Genomic DNA, 17,362 nt, shown 5'->3' on the forward strand with positions numbered 1-17,362 from the left:
AGAACCTCAGTGTAATGGCAAAAGATCTATGGGCCATTCTTCTATTTTATGATGTCACTATTAATGAGTTCACCATTAGGGAGAATAGAAAACTTTTGTTTGGGAGTTGCCCAAAGTTGATTAGAAGATGGCTGGCTATATAAATGTTTTTAAAAAATAAACTAGGGTGCAATGCATGGGATGATACTAATGAAATCACTGTTGATCAGAAAACACACGTTAACTTTGAGGTTGCCTAAGACAATCTTAGTGTTCAATAAACTATTAGAATGAATATGAATCCTATGAAAAGATTAAAGTAGAACTTTGGAGCATTAATGAGAAATGTCTTTTTCCAAAAATGAAGCACTACATCCCTGAATAAATAGATAAATATCATTCCAACTGTGAAGCATGGCAATGGGAATATCATGATTTGGGATCCCAATAATTGTGGGGCCCATGAATCTTATTGTAGTTGCATTGGGATAACAGTGTTTATATATTTAAATGCATTTATATTTATATCCATCAAATGAAGTAATATACTAAAAATGATAAGAAAAAAATAAGAAAATACATTTTTGATGTTTTTATAAAAAGTAAAATCACTTTAGGTGGGAAAAAAAGAAAACTGCATCTATATTTGGAGTTGTTCCATGTGTCACAGTAACACATATTGTGTTATTCCAAAAAATTAATAGGAAAATATTTCAACTTCAGTGTGAACGAGAATATTTTAAGGGGAAAACAAGAGTTTGAGCATTTGATACTCATGTCATCCAGACTTAATTTTATACAATTCCTTGCAGGTGACCTGTTGGGCCTTTTAATAAGAGCTGTCTGTTGTTTCCAATGGCCTGTTGCTTGGGAAAGATAAATGGGGGACAGAGAGAGGAAGTGAAAAGAGTGGGGAAAGCAAAACTGAGATTAGGGTTCTACTTCATACTCCCTGAGGCCCTAAATAAATTAGCTTTGGGGCAATGTGATATTCAAGAAAAAAGAAGCCCAAAAATATTAGGAGCCAAATAAGAGATTTCTGGGTATATCATCTTGGATTCCATCGCAGAGGAAAAGAAATATATATAAATTCTGTAGCACTTATATAAAGAGTCCAATTGTTGATGTTGGATCTTGATTCAGCTAGCTTAATTTCAGGTGGGAAAAACACACCTTTTGAAAAACCTTTTCCTGTAGTGAAATGCATACTACATTTCTATAATAGGGTAACTGTTACTATAGAATGGACAATTTTGGAAATCATGCAGCAAACAAATGGCTTCTATAGATTGACTGATTACCTGCAATCAAATCATCTGACTCCTCAAACCACATCGGTAGATTTTCCCCATGCCCCTGGCATGATCTTTCAAGTCTTCCAATGATGCACTCATCCTCACTATAACGTAGTCCATCCACCTTATGGTTTATATTGGCCATTTTCATACATCATGCTATTGTTTGAAATCTGTCTTCATACACAGTAAATAAGACACTTTTACATCCTTTTGCTTTTGTGCACAAAATTTACTCTGTAGTAACAATGGCAGATGTATTTTAAACACAAAGTATAGTAACGATGATGCTGAAGGCTGGAATCTTTTGGAATGCATTCCAAAAAAGAATAACAGAGTTAACTATGCCAAAAGTGGTGAAACTCCAAAAAAATGCTTGTTATCTGGGAATTAATTACCTATTAGTTAATTATCTTCGCCCCTTCTCACAAAAGCTGTGGTAGCAGTCTTAACAACCTGGTCATTCAGGAACAATTTATTTCAAGGACATTGTTTGCTTCTCTGAATACTAATAATATTCGTAATTTTCAATTATACACTCAATGTGAATATCTGAAGCTTTTATTATGGAGAATTATTTTTCTCCCCAGAGGAAATAAGGTTGAACAGGACAGGAGATTAAGGCTAATATATAAAATATTTTATAAGAGAGAAATTAAGACTTGCTGGATGTTGTTACAGAAACATAAGGATACAATTTTCCCAAAAGAAGGTTCATCTGAACTAGATAATGCTAGTTAATTAACTATAATTGAATCTAGTGATATTAGTAGAATGAGTAGTCTACTTATTCATCAACAAACAGCTAAAGTTATATTTTGTTTAGAAATATATTTTCTTGAATATTTCTTGAAAATATTCAAAATGCTCATTTTCCTCTTCCCAAGCAGATGTAGAATCCTTTATTGGATCGTTGTTACTGTTTGAAAGATTGATTTTTATCTTAGAAGAAATCACTCCCCAAGTCTCAAGAAATAGCAAGCATACTCATGTTCTGAAAACTAGTTTTGCTAGCATTATCTAAGGCTTGGTTGATTGATCAGTAATTAATATTTTGTTAAAGGAGACTTAAACACGGATAAAATGTAAAAATATCTGCAAAATGTACATTTTTTATTGTTTCTTCCAGCAGTTAGGTCAGGCTATTAAGAACAAAATATTAAAGCTCTTATTGGCAAAGGGATCCCACCTAGTCTGTGAAGTAAGAACATTATTTAAACTTTGTGTAGCCAATCAGGTCTGATCATACGAGGACATCACTGAGAGCGACCGAAGCGTTCACATTGTTATTTTATCTACGTGGAAGATGAAAAGTGAGAATACATGACCCCACAGAAATTTTCTTCTCTTCCTGTGTCATTCCAACCAACAAGCTATAGCCGTGATGGCGAACCTATGGCACGCGTGCCACAGGCGGCACGCGGAGCCATTTCTGAGGGCACGCGAGGCATTGCCCTGTCAGCTCCAGTGCGCATGCGCACGCTGGCCAGCTGATTTTCGATAGTTTTTTTTAATCTCCGGAGGATTCCCTGAAGCCTCCTAAGGGCGAAAAACAGCCCAATGCAAAGAGAGCTGCCGGAACGGGGAAAGACAAGCGGTAAGGAAAGAGGCTTCTTTCACTCCTGCTGCCTGCTGTGTTCCCCCCTGCTACTAAAAAGGATCCTGCCCGATCGCTGAGAGAGCTGCCAGCACGGGGGAGACAAGCGGCAAGGAAAGAGGCTTCTTTCACTCCTGCTGCCTGCTGTGTTCCCCCCTCCCCCCTGCTACTAAAAAGGATCCTGCCCGATCGCTTGAATCCACAGGGAAATGAGGAGAGCTGCCAGCAGGGGGGAAAGACAAGCAGTAAGGAAAGAAGAAAAGAGGCTTCTTTCACTCAACGTGGCTGCTGTTGCCCTTTTCTCCATTTCAGTGCTAGGGCATCGAGGTTGCCCCACCCACCATCGCCCAGGTCCTCGTTTCTCCCAAACATTTCTTTGCCTACCTGATTTCCAGCTCCATCGCGTTTCTTGCCATTGTGTGCAGAGAAACAAAGTTTGTGGGACTAAAAAAAAACTTCAATCAATTACAACTTGGGGAGGGGAAAGAGATCTCGCAAAGTTGGAATTGATTGATTGAAAGGAGTTTTTTTTAGTCCCACAAACTTTGTTTTCCTGTCCAAAACGGCAAGAAACACGATGGAAAAATGCTACAGAGGGGAAATTAAATAGGCAGGAGCCTCTGTGCTAGCACAGGGGAGAAGGGGAAACAGAGCAGCCACCTTGAGGGGAAAAAGCTGCTTTTTCTTCTTTTCTTGCTGCTTTTCTTTCCCCTGTGCCAGCAGCTCTCTTCATCATTTGTCTATTGACTGTAGTGCCCAGGATCCTCTTTAATAGAAGGGGGGAATTTATCAACTGGATTCACACCTGCCATTGTAAAAAGGGCCCAATCTTTACACAGGAGAATGATAAGGGAAGGTTTTTTGACACAGGAGCACACTTGAGCATCCCCCCACCCCCACCCCAATCTCTGCCCGTTAGTGACAGAGCAACTTCTCCCCTCACTGGGTGTTATCCAAGGGGAAGCAGCCAGAGCAGGGAGTGGCGAGGAAGCCTTGTGCAAAAATGCACGGTCCACACAGGTGAGCGGGGACATTACGTTATGTGGGTCGGCACTCGAGTTCGTGTGATAGCGTGCACGTATGTGCTTTTGGCACCCGAGGCGAAAAAGGTTCGCCATCACTGAGCTATAGGAACTACCATGCAATGCAGCCAGATACCATGCTGTTTTTTCTAAAAAGATTAGTAAACAGAAGCAGATTTGAAATATCAGTTTAATGAATCAAAAGCATAGCTTAAATAGGATGGACATTAAAGTACAGGACCAAAAGTATATGCTGATTATCAAGCATAAGAGTGTCCCTTGTGTTCATCCTATTGAAAATAATACCAGGAAGATAACAGTTTTTGACAACAATTGCTGCTTTCTCTGTTCCTTTTAATACGTGTTTTGATTTAGGTATATATATTATATTTAAATAAAATAGTATGCCATTCTCTTGTTCCTTTATCTCAGCCCATTATTTTCCGATACTCTCATATAGTTGCTTATATGTGCTGTTGACAATGAATATTTTTACCATATAAAACTGTAGTAAAGTTCAAGGTGCTGCAATAATTTGTCTCTTTCCTTGCTATAATGTTTATTATTCTCTTTATAATATGGAGTTTTAACTATTTTCTTTTTTTGATTCAAACTGTTTTTGCAACAACAAAATTCTGACACATTTCTGTTTGACTTAACAACTAAATTAGAGCCCATGTGAGTACCAACTTTGATTGCTTTGCTAGTCAATCTTAAGAGCCAAAAACTTTGGTGTTCCTAAACAAGGGAACTTGTCCTGTTAACTTTAGCATGGCATAAGAACTAACATCAATTTTCTTTTCTTCTTAGGAGAAAATTTTAAGGGCAAAATTGAGGAACATTGCCAAATTTGAATTACTCTACAGAAACCTGTAGAGCCAGCATTTATTTATTTGAAATAACTTCTTTGTAGCATTTAATGCTACAAAACTTTATAGCAACCATTATGGTATCTTTTTATCCAGCTGGTAGACTCCTAAAGAAAGTAATGTTTTTACATATTGAACTTGGTATGATGAAAAACTGAAATATTTTATTTCTCCCTAGCCTTCTCAAGTATTATGACAGGATATATTGTGAAATCTGTACTAAGAAGTACTATACACTAGTGGTTTCTCATTGAGAATTCCTCTATTAATAGCTGCTAAATTTTTACCTTCCCATTTGCATTTAAATCCAGGTGGTGTTGTATTTGGAGAAGATATAAAGGGGAAGATTTTTAAATGTACTTTGCTATCTCCAGCAGGGAGTGTCATAGTTTCAGTGATGCCATAAGATAGACATTGTTTTGACATTTGTTGTAATTTGCAGTTCATGCAGAGAATTGGGATTGTCTCACTGCATCAAGCTACAATTTTAGAAAACCTTATTTTTATGGGTTAATTCAAGCTAAAATTTCCACAGAGATGCTCTCAAATCCTGTTCTACTCTTCAAGTTCAGCCCTGGAACACTTTCATAGCATAATAAAGAATAGTCCCTCTTCATTAACCACAGAAGGTCACTTATCACACAGATATCACTTTTGACATGTTTCTGAAAACAATCTGCTTGCCATCTGTGCAATGTAATATGTAATGAATGTATATGACTAGTTTCCAACATGTGCCCATGGCAAGATTCCATCAGTAAACACAGCTTTCATGACATGTTGTATACATTTGCTGTGTATCACTAATCCATATTCACCTTCTCCACATCAACCTGCTATTATGTGACAAATATTCTTCTGTGGAGCAATCCAGTTAACTCACATATTTATGCCTAGCTTTTAGCATATCCCTTGCCTAGGTCTTCAGAAGCATTTAAGGGCCAGAGTGCTTGAGAACATTGTACATAAACATACATACATGAAAGTCTCCCTATAGTGAATTTGCACTTACTATAAAAGTACATAGGGTTACTGTCTATCACCTAAGTCTGTTGAGGGTAGAGCACACTGAGACTTCCAGTGGTGAGTAATCCTACCAATAGTAATAGCAAATCATGGTTTTATCCTCATTTACCAAATTCCCTTCAATTATCTGTGTTCTTCAAGCACAATTAATAAGGATTTTGCTTACCTGTCATGACAGGTGAAATCTAAAATCTTTCTTGACAAGGATTCTTTTAACTTAGCCTTCCTTCTGTGCTGAACTCCTTGGGCTGTTGTTGCCAATGGAATAGACACTCCCCCCCCCCCCCCCATCTCCTACTTCCCAAGCCCTTATTTTTTCCTCACAGCAGCAACATGCTAGGCACACAATTGTCTAAACTGTTGACTTTGTCTTATGTGCTCTTTCCGCTTCTAAACCATGGGTGTGATAAATTAGCTTCAACCAGAAAGTGAAAATTCAAATTGACATTGTGTATGTTGGACTAAAACAGTTTTTTTGATTGATGGAATCCTTTGAGTAGCATTAAGAAATACAATAATTGGGAATTAATTGTGAAGATTCTTACTATAACTTTGAAGACATTTAATGTTTCTAGTATAAGACAAATCTGCTGAGACAAATGAATGCAGCCCTCAGCTGCCATTACCTACCACTATCAAGCAGTCAGGAGAGAGTTAAAGAGAACGGCTTTCCTGACCTCCTACATTGGCCCTATGATGAATGTCTAATTTACTCCCACCGTCCTTGTTCTGCCAGTAATAAAAAGGCTAGCTTCACATATTCACCCCACTGCAAACATTTCCCTTAAACATCAAGAGGACACATAATAGATGATGCCAAGCCAGGCCAATATTATCAGATTGATGTAAGCAATCATAATAGAAGAAGGATAAGTTGATGAGATTCCCTTTATTACATAAAGTCACTACATAAAAAAAAGAGGGGATTTCAAATCCAGCCATTCTTGATGTATCATTTGCTCAGTGCTGATACGGCTGTGGTGTTAAAACACAAACTGATTAGCTGCAGGATTGTCTCTCCTCAATTACATCATCCTGTCCCATTAGATTTAGCAGGGAAACCATGATACAGTTTCCATGAGCCAGGGACTTGCATTTAGTAGGTCCCAGGAGGTGGGCCTTTTCTGCCATATTGCTCTCTTTTGTGGCAGCAGTGGTGGGTTCCGGATCCCGTTCCAACCAGTACGGGATCCGCAACCCACCACAGCATGAGCATTTGTCTTAGTGCCTCCGCAAGCCTCTGCAATGCTCCAACTGCTTAGAGGAGCGTTGCGCAGGTGCTGTACGCACCATGCGCATACGCGGAAGCGCCAAAGACTTAAAAGACTGGTAGGGAGTTCGAGCAGGTGGGTGGGCCCTCCGGAGCTCTGTACTGGAATGGTATTGCCTGCAACCCACCACTGCCCTGCAGTTAACTTAGTTTCTTCTCTGTTATCCCAAAGGTGCTTTTTCAAGAGGCAACTGGACTTTCTGGTTTTTCTTTGAAGATGTTTTGCTTCTCATCCAAGAAGCTCCTTGGATGAAGCTGTGCTTTCTGCAGGATGTTTTCTGTCCTGTGTCCCGTCACTGTTGAACACAGGTGCAGGCTATTGGGGAAGAGTCTGTGCTCTCTGCATCTCAAACTGAAGCACAAATGGTTCCTGTAGTCTGCTTTTTTTCTGGAAATCCATTTATACCTCTGCATCATTCGAAGGATGTTTATCCCAAAGTGCATCGCTAAGTGTCTATGGAGACTCTCGGTCATCCAGGTCATGGTGGTCCCAAAGGTGCTTTTTCAAGAGGCAACAGGACTTTTGGGTTTTCTTTGAACACATTTTGCTTCTCATCCAAGAAACTTATTCAGCTTTATGAGAAGTGAAATGTCTTCAGAGAAAAACCAGAAAGTCCAGTTGCCTCTTGAAAAAGCACCTTTGAGACAACCAATGACCTGGATGACTGAGAATCTCCATAGACTTCTCTGTTATTGTTTAGGAAGATCTGGCTATGTCTTCCGTTTGGGGATTTTTGAGCTTCGTTGTGCTTGATCTTCATGCTCTCTGTGTGAGCATGGACAGCCTTATAAATAAAGATAATAGATACATAGATAGATGATTGATAGATAGATAGATGATAGATAGATAGATAGATAGATGATAGATAGATAGATAGATAGATAGATAGATAGATAGATAGATAGATAGATAGATAAATACTTTTTCCTAGCGTACGTTCAATTGGAAAACTCTTGTACAACAGTTCCAACTTTTTCTCTTAATGGATTTTCTGTTGAAAGAAAAGGATGTGGCCATGGGAAAACAAAGAAGGATTGCAAATGGGAGAAGACATCATCAGGATTACCTAGCATTTCCCACAAATGAGACAGAGCGATTGCAAAACGAATGCCTTCAACTGGAAGCACGCTTTATACTTTCCACTGTTTGCTTCCAATGTCTTTGCCAAAGAAATTCATGTGTCATGTATGGCTTATCTTACAAAAACCCTATGAGAGAATGGGATATAAACTGATTCATTGCCATATATTTCTGAGAAAGTCTTTGAGCCCAGGTTCCAGACTGTTTTGTCCAATATACCACCCTGGTTCATTCTTCTTTTTCTATGCCAAGATATAGTGATAATGATTTAGCACAGCGGTTCTCAACCTGTGGGTCGGGACCCCTTTGGGGGTCGAACGACCCTTTCACAGGGATCGCCTAAGACCATCGGATAACATGTATTTTCTAAAAAATACGGAAAACATAAAATAATTTAATGGTTTGGGGTCACCACAACATGAGGAACTATATTAAAGGGTCGTGGCATTAGGAAGGTTGAGACCCACTGATTTAGCAGGTGAAGGAAAAGTTGAAGACGAGGATAGCAGTTATGAAGCTAAGGACTGAAGTCCTGCAATAACGCAATTTGAAAAGTGGCAAAAGCTGAAACATAGGTGACCACTACTCCTACTTTTTGTCCATGGTGTTATGATATTAATTTTGATGAAAAAAAAATCAAAACTCACTGAAAGGAGGAAGGCTTAAAGACATTGATATAAAAAGCAGAATCTTTATTTTCCACAAAATGTCAAAAATGCCTAATCAGATAAAGTTAATTAAATAGCCATTCTGACTACTATAGTCATCTGACCTTCTAAATACTAGATTAGAATCCAGCAGAACACAAATTATTTTTACTGATATTTTGCGTAGAGAAGCTCTACAAGGAAAGATGGAAAACATTTTTTCTCCATTTGGCTAAAGTGTATATGAAACTCAAGCAAGGAATAAAAACTTGCATCTTGCATCTTTAAAAAGAAAAAGATTACCATGCAGTCAAGATAGTTATAGAATAGGAGAAATACCAATGACCTCATTAGAAAATATCACACATTTTGCCTTACTTGAAATTGTAATATATTCTCACAGGTTTTTAAAATCAACTTTCAGAGTTAAAACCTAATTTTAAGAGTCTTAACTTACCAATGAATTGAAGGATATTATGGTATTTCCTGACTTAGTTTTTGTTTCCAAGGTGCTCATTCTGATGATTACAAAGACATTAAAATTGCAATGACAGAACAAAATGCCAAACTTATGAGTTTTTGAAGCGTCATATTAGGTTTTTCCCTCTTCTAAAATTTTGGGAAGTATTTCATGGAATGTTATGTCTCTGAAATACTGAGCTCCACTAAGTTTTTGTAATTTATATCTAGGATTTTCCAATGAATGTGAATTTGTGAGAAGTATGGAGAAGTCTGTTATAATTGTATTGTTATTAATATTGATTTCTGGACTGTATATTGTAGTAAGGCTGTCACTGATTAATGCCAGTGGTTTTTTTTTGTTGTTGTTGTTCTTCATTCTCTGGTGTGGATTAGCACTGAAAATAAAAGAATATCCTAGAAGTTATTTTGCTTCAACTTATTATGTTTATGTGAGAGGGTTCTAGGCAGGGGTAGGATCCTACTGGTTTAACAACCGGTTCGCTGAGAGCGTGCTTCAGGTGCGTGCGTGCACAATTGAGAGAAGACTTACCTTCCAGATTACTGCTTGGGAAGGAAAACAGCTGAGGCGTGGCAATCCACTCTGCCGCGTGACTCAGCTGAGAAGATAAAGGTAGATAAAATTCAGGGACTTGCTAGTGGGAGCAAAAAACTCCTCCCACAGCTGATCTTCGGAGCTACTGGTTCGCCCGAACCGATAGAATCCCACCCTGGATCTAGGTGTCCTACTGGACTACCATTAAGAATGAACTTGCAGCTTGCTGCAGCTGCCAAAAAAGCGATGTAGTCCTAGGCTGCATCAACAGAGGATCAAGAGCACGAGAAGTGATAGAGTCACTTTATACTGTACTAGTGAGACCATACTTGGAATACTGTGCCTAGTTCTGATCATCACAATACCAAAAAAAAAAAAGATGCTGAGATCCTAGAAATCCTAGTACAGAGAAGAGCAATAAAGGATTTGGAGACTAAACCATATAATGAATGGTTATGGGAACTAAGTATGTCTGCTAGTCTAACAAAGAGGAGGACTAGGGATAACATGATAGCAGTCTTTCAGTATTTGAGAGGCTGTCAGAGAAAAGGAGTTTAACCAATTCTTCAAAGAATCTGAGGGCAGGACAAGAAGTAATAGGTGAAATATCATAAAGAGAGATCCAATTAAAATAAGGATAAATTTTCTGGCAGTGAGAAAATTAATCACTGGAATTGCTTGCTGCCAGAAATTATAGGTGCTCCATGACTGGAAGTTTCAAGAAGAAATTGGACAACATTTGTCTGAAATAGTAGAGTTTTGGACTAGAAGACCTCCAAGGTCTCATTGAACCATGTTATTCTGTGTTCTATGTATAATGGCTGTTTGAAATTACAACAGACTTTTAGAAAGCTACTTGTGGCTCGTTCTCAAAGTTATGATTGCCGCTCTCCCTATGGTCACCTTAATGCACTCCACAGTCATGTGATCAAAATTTTTGATTTTTAAAAATGTTTTCTACCAGAAAATAGCAAAAAAAAAACCTCCCACTGGATATCCTGGATTTGCTTAATGACCATGTGGTTTGCTTAACAATGACGTGATTCACTTCACAACAACAGTGAATCACTCTATAGCCATCATAAAAACAGTCATAAAATTGAGTCCGGGCATGAGATGCCTCGACTTACAATCACCATGACTTACAACTAAAATTCCAGACTCCATGGTACTTATAAAATAAGAACTATCTTTACCACCACTGAAAAAGCGTTGTATTGCTATTCCATTGCTTTCTCTTTAATAGGTGCATATGTGTGTAAAGAAGGCAATGAAAAGATTCATATGAAAAAGTTGCAAATAGAATAAATAATAAAATGAATAAAATTCTAATGAAATTCCATTAATGAGCTTTGATGACTGGATGATAAAAGCTTCCTTTTAACATGTCTTCCAATAAAGCTTTTTTTTTTTTTTGAAGAGGTTAGAGAACTGTTCAATTTTTATTTGGCTCTCAAATAAAGAAGGCTTTTGGTTTGTATCCTTCTGCTTGTCTCACAATCCCCTCAAATCTGAAACCAAGAACAACTACCAGCCGTGGCTTAGCTGAATGATTTCTTATGGATTCAAAAAAAAGGAGGGTGGAATTAGTGGACTTGAACCAACACATCTGTCATTATCAGCACCAGATTCTGTGTAACTGGGTTGCACATTACTGTGGGTCAAAGAAAAAAAAGTGCTTTGGAGCACACGTACTGCATGATCTGATGAAAAGTTTTACAATTAAATAATTATAGTTTCTGTAATAGTTGGTATAGCTGTGAAGGACAGCCACACAGCCCTGGGGAAATATGCAGTTGCTTTAGAGCAGGGGTGTCCAAACTTGGGAACTTTAAGACTTGTGGACTTCAACTCCCAGAATTCCCCAGTCAGCATGGCTGGCTGGGGAATTCTGGGAGTTGAAGTCCACAAGTCTTAAAAGTTCCCAAGTTTGGACACCCCTGCTTTAGAGAGTTGCTCATAAATGCTAAATAAATGTGCTCAGAAACACCTTTTCCATTCCATTCAAAGCGTTCGAGGGCCTTACTGGGTAGCATAGATGAAACAAATGAGAAGCCTATCAATAAGAAAATGCTGTTTTAATTTCTCTTTGTCTTTACAGGAAGAGGAATACACAACCTATATGTGCAAATCTGCAGGAAGCCATCATGGAGTGCTACAATGAAAATAAGCAGCAAGTTCTAAACTGCTCAGAGCTAGTCAAGGAATATCAGCGTTGTGTTAGGCTAGCACAAAAGGTACCTATAATTTTAGTTCTGCTTTACATCAAGGACATTTCCTGACTACTGCTCTGTCTTGTAAAGGGACATGCCAGTCGGAAGACTTTACACGTATCTTGCAAACCATATACTTTAGAGATCATGTCAGATATTTCTTTTTCTAAAATTGAAAAGGCATGCATTTTGCACTATATGGATGATAACAATATGAATGTCTTTACACTGCCTATATCAATGAATCACAGAGTAAGCCTTCTGATTTGCATTTACACAACAAGGACATGCAGATCAAAATGTATGTGTTACAAAATATATGCCTCTTACATCAGGAGAGCCCATGAACCCTATGGAATCTAGTATTTTGGGTCATGTTGTAGCTAAGGCAATCTCCTCTCATTTTCTCCAAAATCAATTTGGTAACCTGTAATGGATTAGCCTGAAATTGACCCTATTCCGAATACCTTTTAATGCACAGGCTGGGATCATAGAATATATCTCCTTATAAACACTACAGTAATCCAGGATTTATGAAGGATTTCAAACATTCTGCGGAATTTCTGTGTGCAAAAGAAGCATCACTGCATTTAGTAGGGGATACTCGGCTGACCAAGCATTTCCTCTGCATCTGTCATGGATCAGGGGGCTTCCGATTTACAAACGAGGGACATGTGCTTGCAGGCAAGGCTTCGCGGCTGAGGTGATTTCATTGGGGATGGGTTTTCATGCGAAAAGGGGGGGGGAGGGTACGAGAAGAGAGCCCTTTTTGTTTCTATTAATATGGTAAAGAAGAAGCCCCATGTCTGATTAAGTATAACATGAAACAAACTGCCAGCCAGCTCCCACAAGAAGCTTTGTCAGAAGGAGATGGGAAAATATATTAGCTCAAATGTTGTTGCAAGCCCTGGTGGGTTTTTCTTTTCCTGTTTACCAGGAAGATCTTTATATATCTGCAAATCAGCAAGGTTAAAGCTACTAGGGGAAAGGCTTTTCTCCCGTACCTTTTGAGATCTCCAGCTTGCAAAATGTGTGATTTCCTCCCTCCTCCCAATTCCCCCAATCTTGCATTAAAATATGGCAAGTCCTGAATCGCCACGACGCAGTTGTTTTCTCTAAGCAGCTCTCTACGGAATTTGCCTTGTCCCTTGCCAGACTTCTGTAGATGCAAGTCTTTCCTCCTGCATCTTGTAAATCAGGCTTGTACGGGGTGGGCAGAAGCAGGGGGAAAGTATATTTTTAGCAGATACATTTACCAATACATCTTTATAGCACATAGCGCAGAAGGAATGTGATTACCAAAGAAGACAGATTGCATTAAACTTCCACATATTTGCAGACTGCTGCTCAAATCCACATGAGAAAGAGGCTGGGAAGCTGCCAGCCAAAGCTTCAACCTGACAGTATTATAGAGTAAATTGAAAGCTGAGCGACTGGTAACAGCAGAGGGCACTGAAAAATCCTATTAACCTGAAGGTTTTTTTTTAAAAAAAATCTTAACTCCTTAAGTTGGCTAGTTCACAAGGACTTCTACGTACATAAAAGCTGGTGGAGGTCTTTTCACATAATTAGTGAAAAAGGATATTGTATTAATGGCTACTTTACATTGATTTGCTACAGGGGACACCAAAATGGCAATAAAAATCTGTTTCTGCTTCTCTTTCACTAAAACGTCTGCCACGCAGGTAATTGTGGAATAACATACAGGCTCAGCAGAAAGCCTCAAAAGACCATGAGATTCATAATTGGACAGGAAGCAAAAAAATATACAAAATATAAACCTTTCCTGAACCATTGTTTATTGAAATATAAGCTTGAGTAAGAGCAGCAAATTCTGGCAAGAAGATTGAGACAAGAGGGATAGAGGAAAAGTACCAAGCTCCAAAAGCAGTTTTATCAATTGTTTCTGTAAGTTTGTGGCTGACCGTAAGAAAGCGATTTAATTGCTCTCATCAGGAAGACAAGACAGACTTTATTTTTATTCAGTTGAGGTAGAGCTCAGAAATCCTAAGAGCATGTGAGTTGCATTTCTATTTAATAGTGTTTGATAGTGTTGTTTGAATATTGTATCAGTGATGGAAAATAGAAATAACTACATGCTTGTGAGAAAGATGTGTAAGCAAGCAAACTTAGATAATGATTCCTGGTTTAAGTGGCTTTGCCAAAGGAAGCTAAGTACTATCTGAGAGATAGAAAGTTGACACTCTAGTCTTCTGGTCAAAGAAAGGAGTGGCGGCATTTATTTATTTTTTATTGTTCTAATGCTTATGTTTAGGCTTATGTTATCTTCTGTAAAATGCATTATTTGCAAGCCAAAAATAAAGGTTATAACTTAATTCATACAGAAAGTTATTTTGGTAACAATACAAGTGATTTCTTAGTGCCTTGTTCCACAATTTAATTTAATTTTTATTTCCCATTCCAAATTCCAAATTCTGGGATTTGATGTATCCCATATAAGCAGGGAACAGGTCTCATTCTGCTTAGCATTTCAAGATCAGCTAACTATAATTATATGCTACCATCTAGTTTAGTCAACTGGATAAAGAATTAACTTAAACTGATGTAATGAATGCTTGGACTTGTGACCACAATTGAGCCCAACATTTCTGTTGTTAAGTGAAACATTTGTTAAGTGAGTTTTGCCTCATTTACAACACTGCTCCAACACTGGGAATTTTTAAGAAGATGTTGAATAACCATTTGTCTGAAATGGTATAGGGTTTCCTGTCTAGGCAGGGGGTTGGTCTAGAAGACCTCCAAGGTTCCTTCCAACTCTGTTATTCTATTCTATTCTATTGTATTCTTCTTCTTCTATTCTACAACCCTTTTTGTTGCTATTAAGTGAATTATTGCAGTTATTGCAGTTTATCACAGTTGTTAAGTGAATTATTACAGTTGATCAATTAGTAACCCAGTTGTTAAGTGAATATGGTTCCCCCATTGACTTTGCAAAAGGTAATCACATGACACAGAAACCATCATAAATATGAATTAGTTACCAGGCATCTGAATTTTGATCACATGAACATGGGGATGATATAAAGATTGTAACTGTGAAAAACAGTCATAAGTCACATTTTTCATTGCAGTTGTAACTTTGAATGGTCACTAAATGAACTATTGTAAGTTGAAGTCTACCTGTATATGATTCTGTTTAATTATTTTACACTCATGGAGATGTGTAAATTGGATATATATTGGACTCATCTTGTAAAATTGTTTTGAGAAAAAGGATTTAACCTTGCCGTTTTCTATGGGGATTTTTATGTTTTGGGGAGATAGCTTTACATCTCTGCAGAATTTCCGACAAGAGCTCAGAAATTGCTGCTTTTAGGTCTAAATAAAAGCTGGGATAATAATACAGCTGTAGGAGGGGTTGAGTCTATTGTAGCTTTTTGAATTATCTGTAGTTTATTGACTGCAAGATTTATCAGGAGTGTACCACAGTTTGTAGGCAATTAGGATAGAAACTTGATGCTACAATCTTTCCCCAGTATTTTCTCTCCTGCTGATTGAAAAGCAGCGGGTGAGGGGGAATCAGAATTTTATTTAATTTGTTTCTTGGATAACAAAAAAGAAAATAAGGTAAACAACAAAACCTCTCTAATTTTTCCATACCTAGTGAAGAATCATTGTGTTGTGATTGGAAGGCACTACAAAAATCATTAAATCCAATCGGCAATGTGGAATAAAGCCAAATAAACTGTCCTCAAGAGATGCCTGTCCTGCCCCTGGTTAAAAACCTCACGATATGAAAAACTTTCATGACTAGACTGTTCTTCTGATATTAACTGTAAGAATGGGTCCCACCCCCTAATATCTAGGTAGCTGAAATTAGTTCTGGTCCTAGTTTTTGTTGCAGTGGAAAATAATTCCTAAATTTCATGTCTCTTCATTAAGATATTAATGCAACATCTTAACCTTTTTCCAGTTTGTCCTTGTAGGGCATTTCCTCCTCCCTGTATCATCTTTGTCTTCATTCTCCATCCTTCCTGAACCTGTGAATATCATTCTGGAAATGTATGTAGGATCGTACATAGTATTCCTCTCTCACCACTGCAGAATAGAAGGGAACAATGACCTCACATGTCTTTGACACAATGCTGTTCCTAATGCCATCCAGAACTGGCCCAATTCTTAAAGCGGTTGGCTCACACAGAAGGTTCATATTCAGCTTGTTGTCAATGACCACATTCAAGGCCTTCTCCAATGAGGTGTCCTAAAGGTGCTTTTTCAAGAGGCAACTGAACTTTCTGGTTTTTCTTTGAAGATGTTTCGCTTCTCATCCAAGAAACCTCTTCATCTCTTTGGGACAACCATGACCTGGATGATTGAGAATCTCCATAGTCTCCGATGAGGTGCTTTCAAGTTCACATTCTTGCATGTGCCATATAGCTTTCCTCACCTTACATTTCCTCCTCCCCACAGTTTGAAAGACATCTTGTTCCTCTCAACCGAATCTTCCAACCAGTCCAAATTAGATTGCAATCCATTCTAGTAGTGGCCAAATATTCCATTTTTTTGTCATCTGCAATTTTGCACCGCATCCTATCTGTCCCATTATCCAAACCATTAAGAACAATATTGAATTATATCATCACAGGGCAGCTCCTTATGGGACTGCACTGTTTAGTGTTCGGCAGATCAGTTTAAAGCTATTAATATTGACTCTTAGAATGCAGTTAGCCAGCCCTTTGTGAAATGACCTTAGTGTAGTGCCATCCAGACTTTTAACAGCTTGTAATGAGAATATCATACAGAACCTTCTGTTCAATCGCATTGGCTCCTTCAGATGTCTTCTATTTTTTCTTCCTTGCTAATGTTGTTTGAGACTGCCCTGTCTTTAACTTCCTTTTCAAGAAGTCTCGACTGGCTTCACCTTTTCACCCTAAGGCTTTCTTTTCTTGGCATCTTCCATGCCATTTGTCTTAATAAAACCAGTCCTTTGAAAATATATAGAACATAATGTGTTGTGGCCCAGCAGCGGCCAGCTGAGCTGTTGGTGGACTCTGACAGCAATGACCATTATGGGACTGCCCTGGAGAATGAGGAAGACTCTGGAGGGTGTTTGGAGTCAGAGCAGGAACTAGAGAGGCCTGTTGGCCACCAGGTGGCATCTGAGTCAGGGAGCAGTGAGGAGGAACGGAGGGAGGTTGTCCCTGATGTGCTTGTGCGTAGAGCTGAGATGAGAAGGGAGCAGCTGTGGAGAAGACGTCATAGAAGGAAATAGGGACAGCTGGCTATGGTTGTGACCCCTCCCAAAGAGTTTATAGATGGAGCGACAGGAGAGGAATCTTTGCAGGAAACAACAGTCCATTTTACTAGCCGTTGAGAAAGCATTCCGT

General features: G+C 38.5%; 1 protein-coding gene across 2 annotated transcripts in view; it reads left to right on the forward strand.

Moving 5' to 3' along the window:
- Positions 1 to 17,362, forward strand: part of CHCHD6 (coiled-coil-helix-coiled-coil-helix domain containing 6) — a 263,958-nt gene that overhangs the window by 179,709 nt on the left and 66,887 nt on the right. For both annotated transcript variants that reach the window (XM_081939518.1, XM_081939519.1), the window contains one exon: positions 11,903 to 12,038. In XM_081939518.1, the coding sequence (XP_081795644.1) occupies positions 11,903 to 12,038 (136 nt within the window). The remainder of the gene's footprint in view (positions 1 to 11,902; positions 12,039 to 17,362) is intronic.

The sequence above is a fragment of the Natrix helvetica genome (genome assembly GCF_964273705.1).
Source record: "Natrix helvetica genome assembly, chromosome: 1".
In the NCBI taxonomy this organism is placed as follows: Eukaryota; Metazoa; Chordata; class Lepidosauria; order Squamata; family Natricidae; genus Natrix; species Natrix helvetica.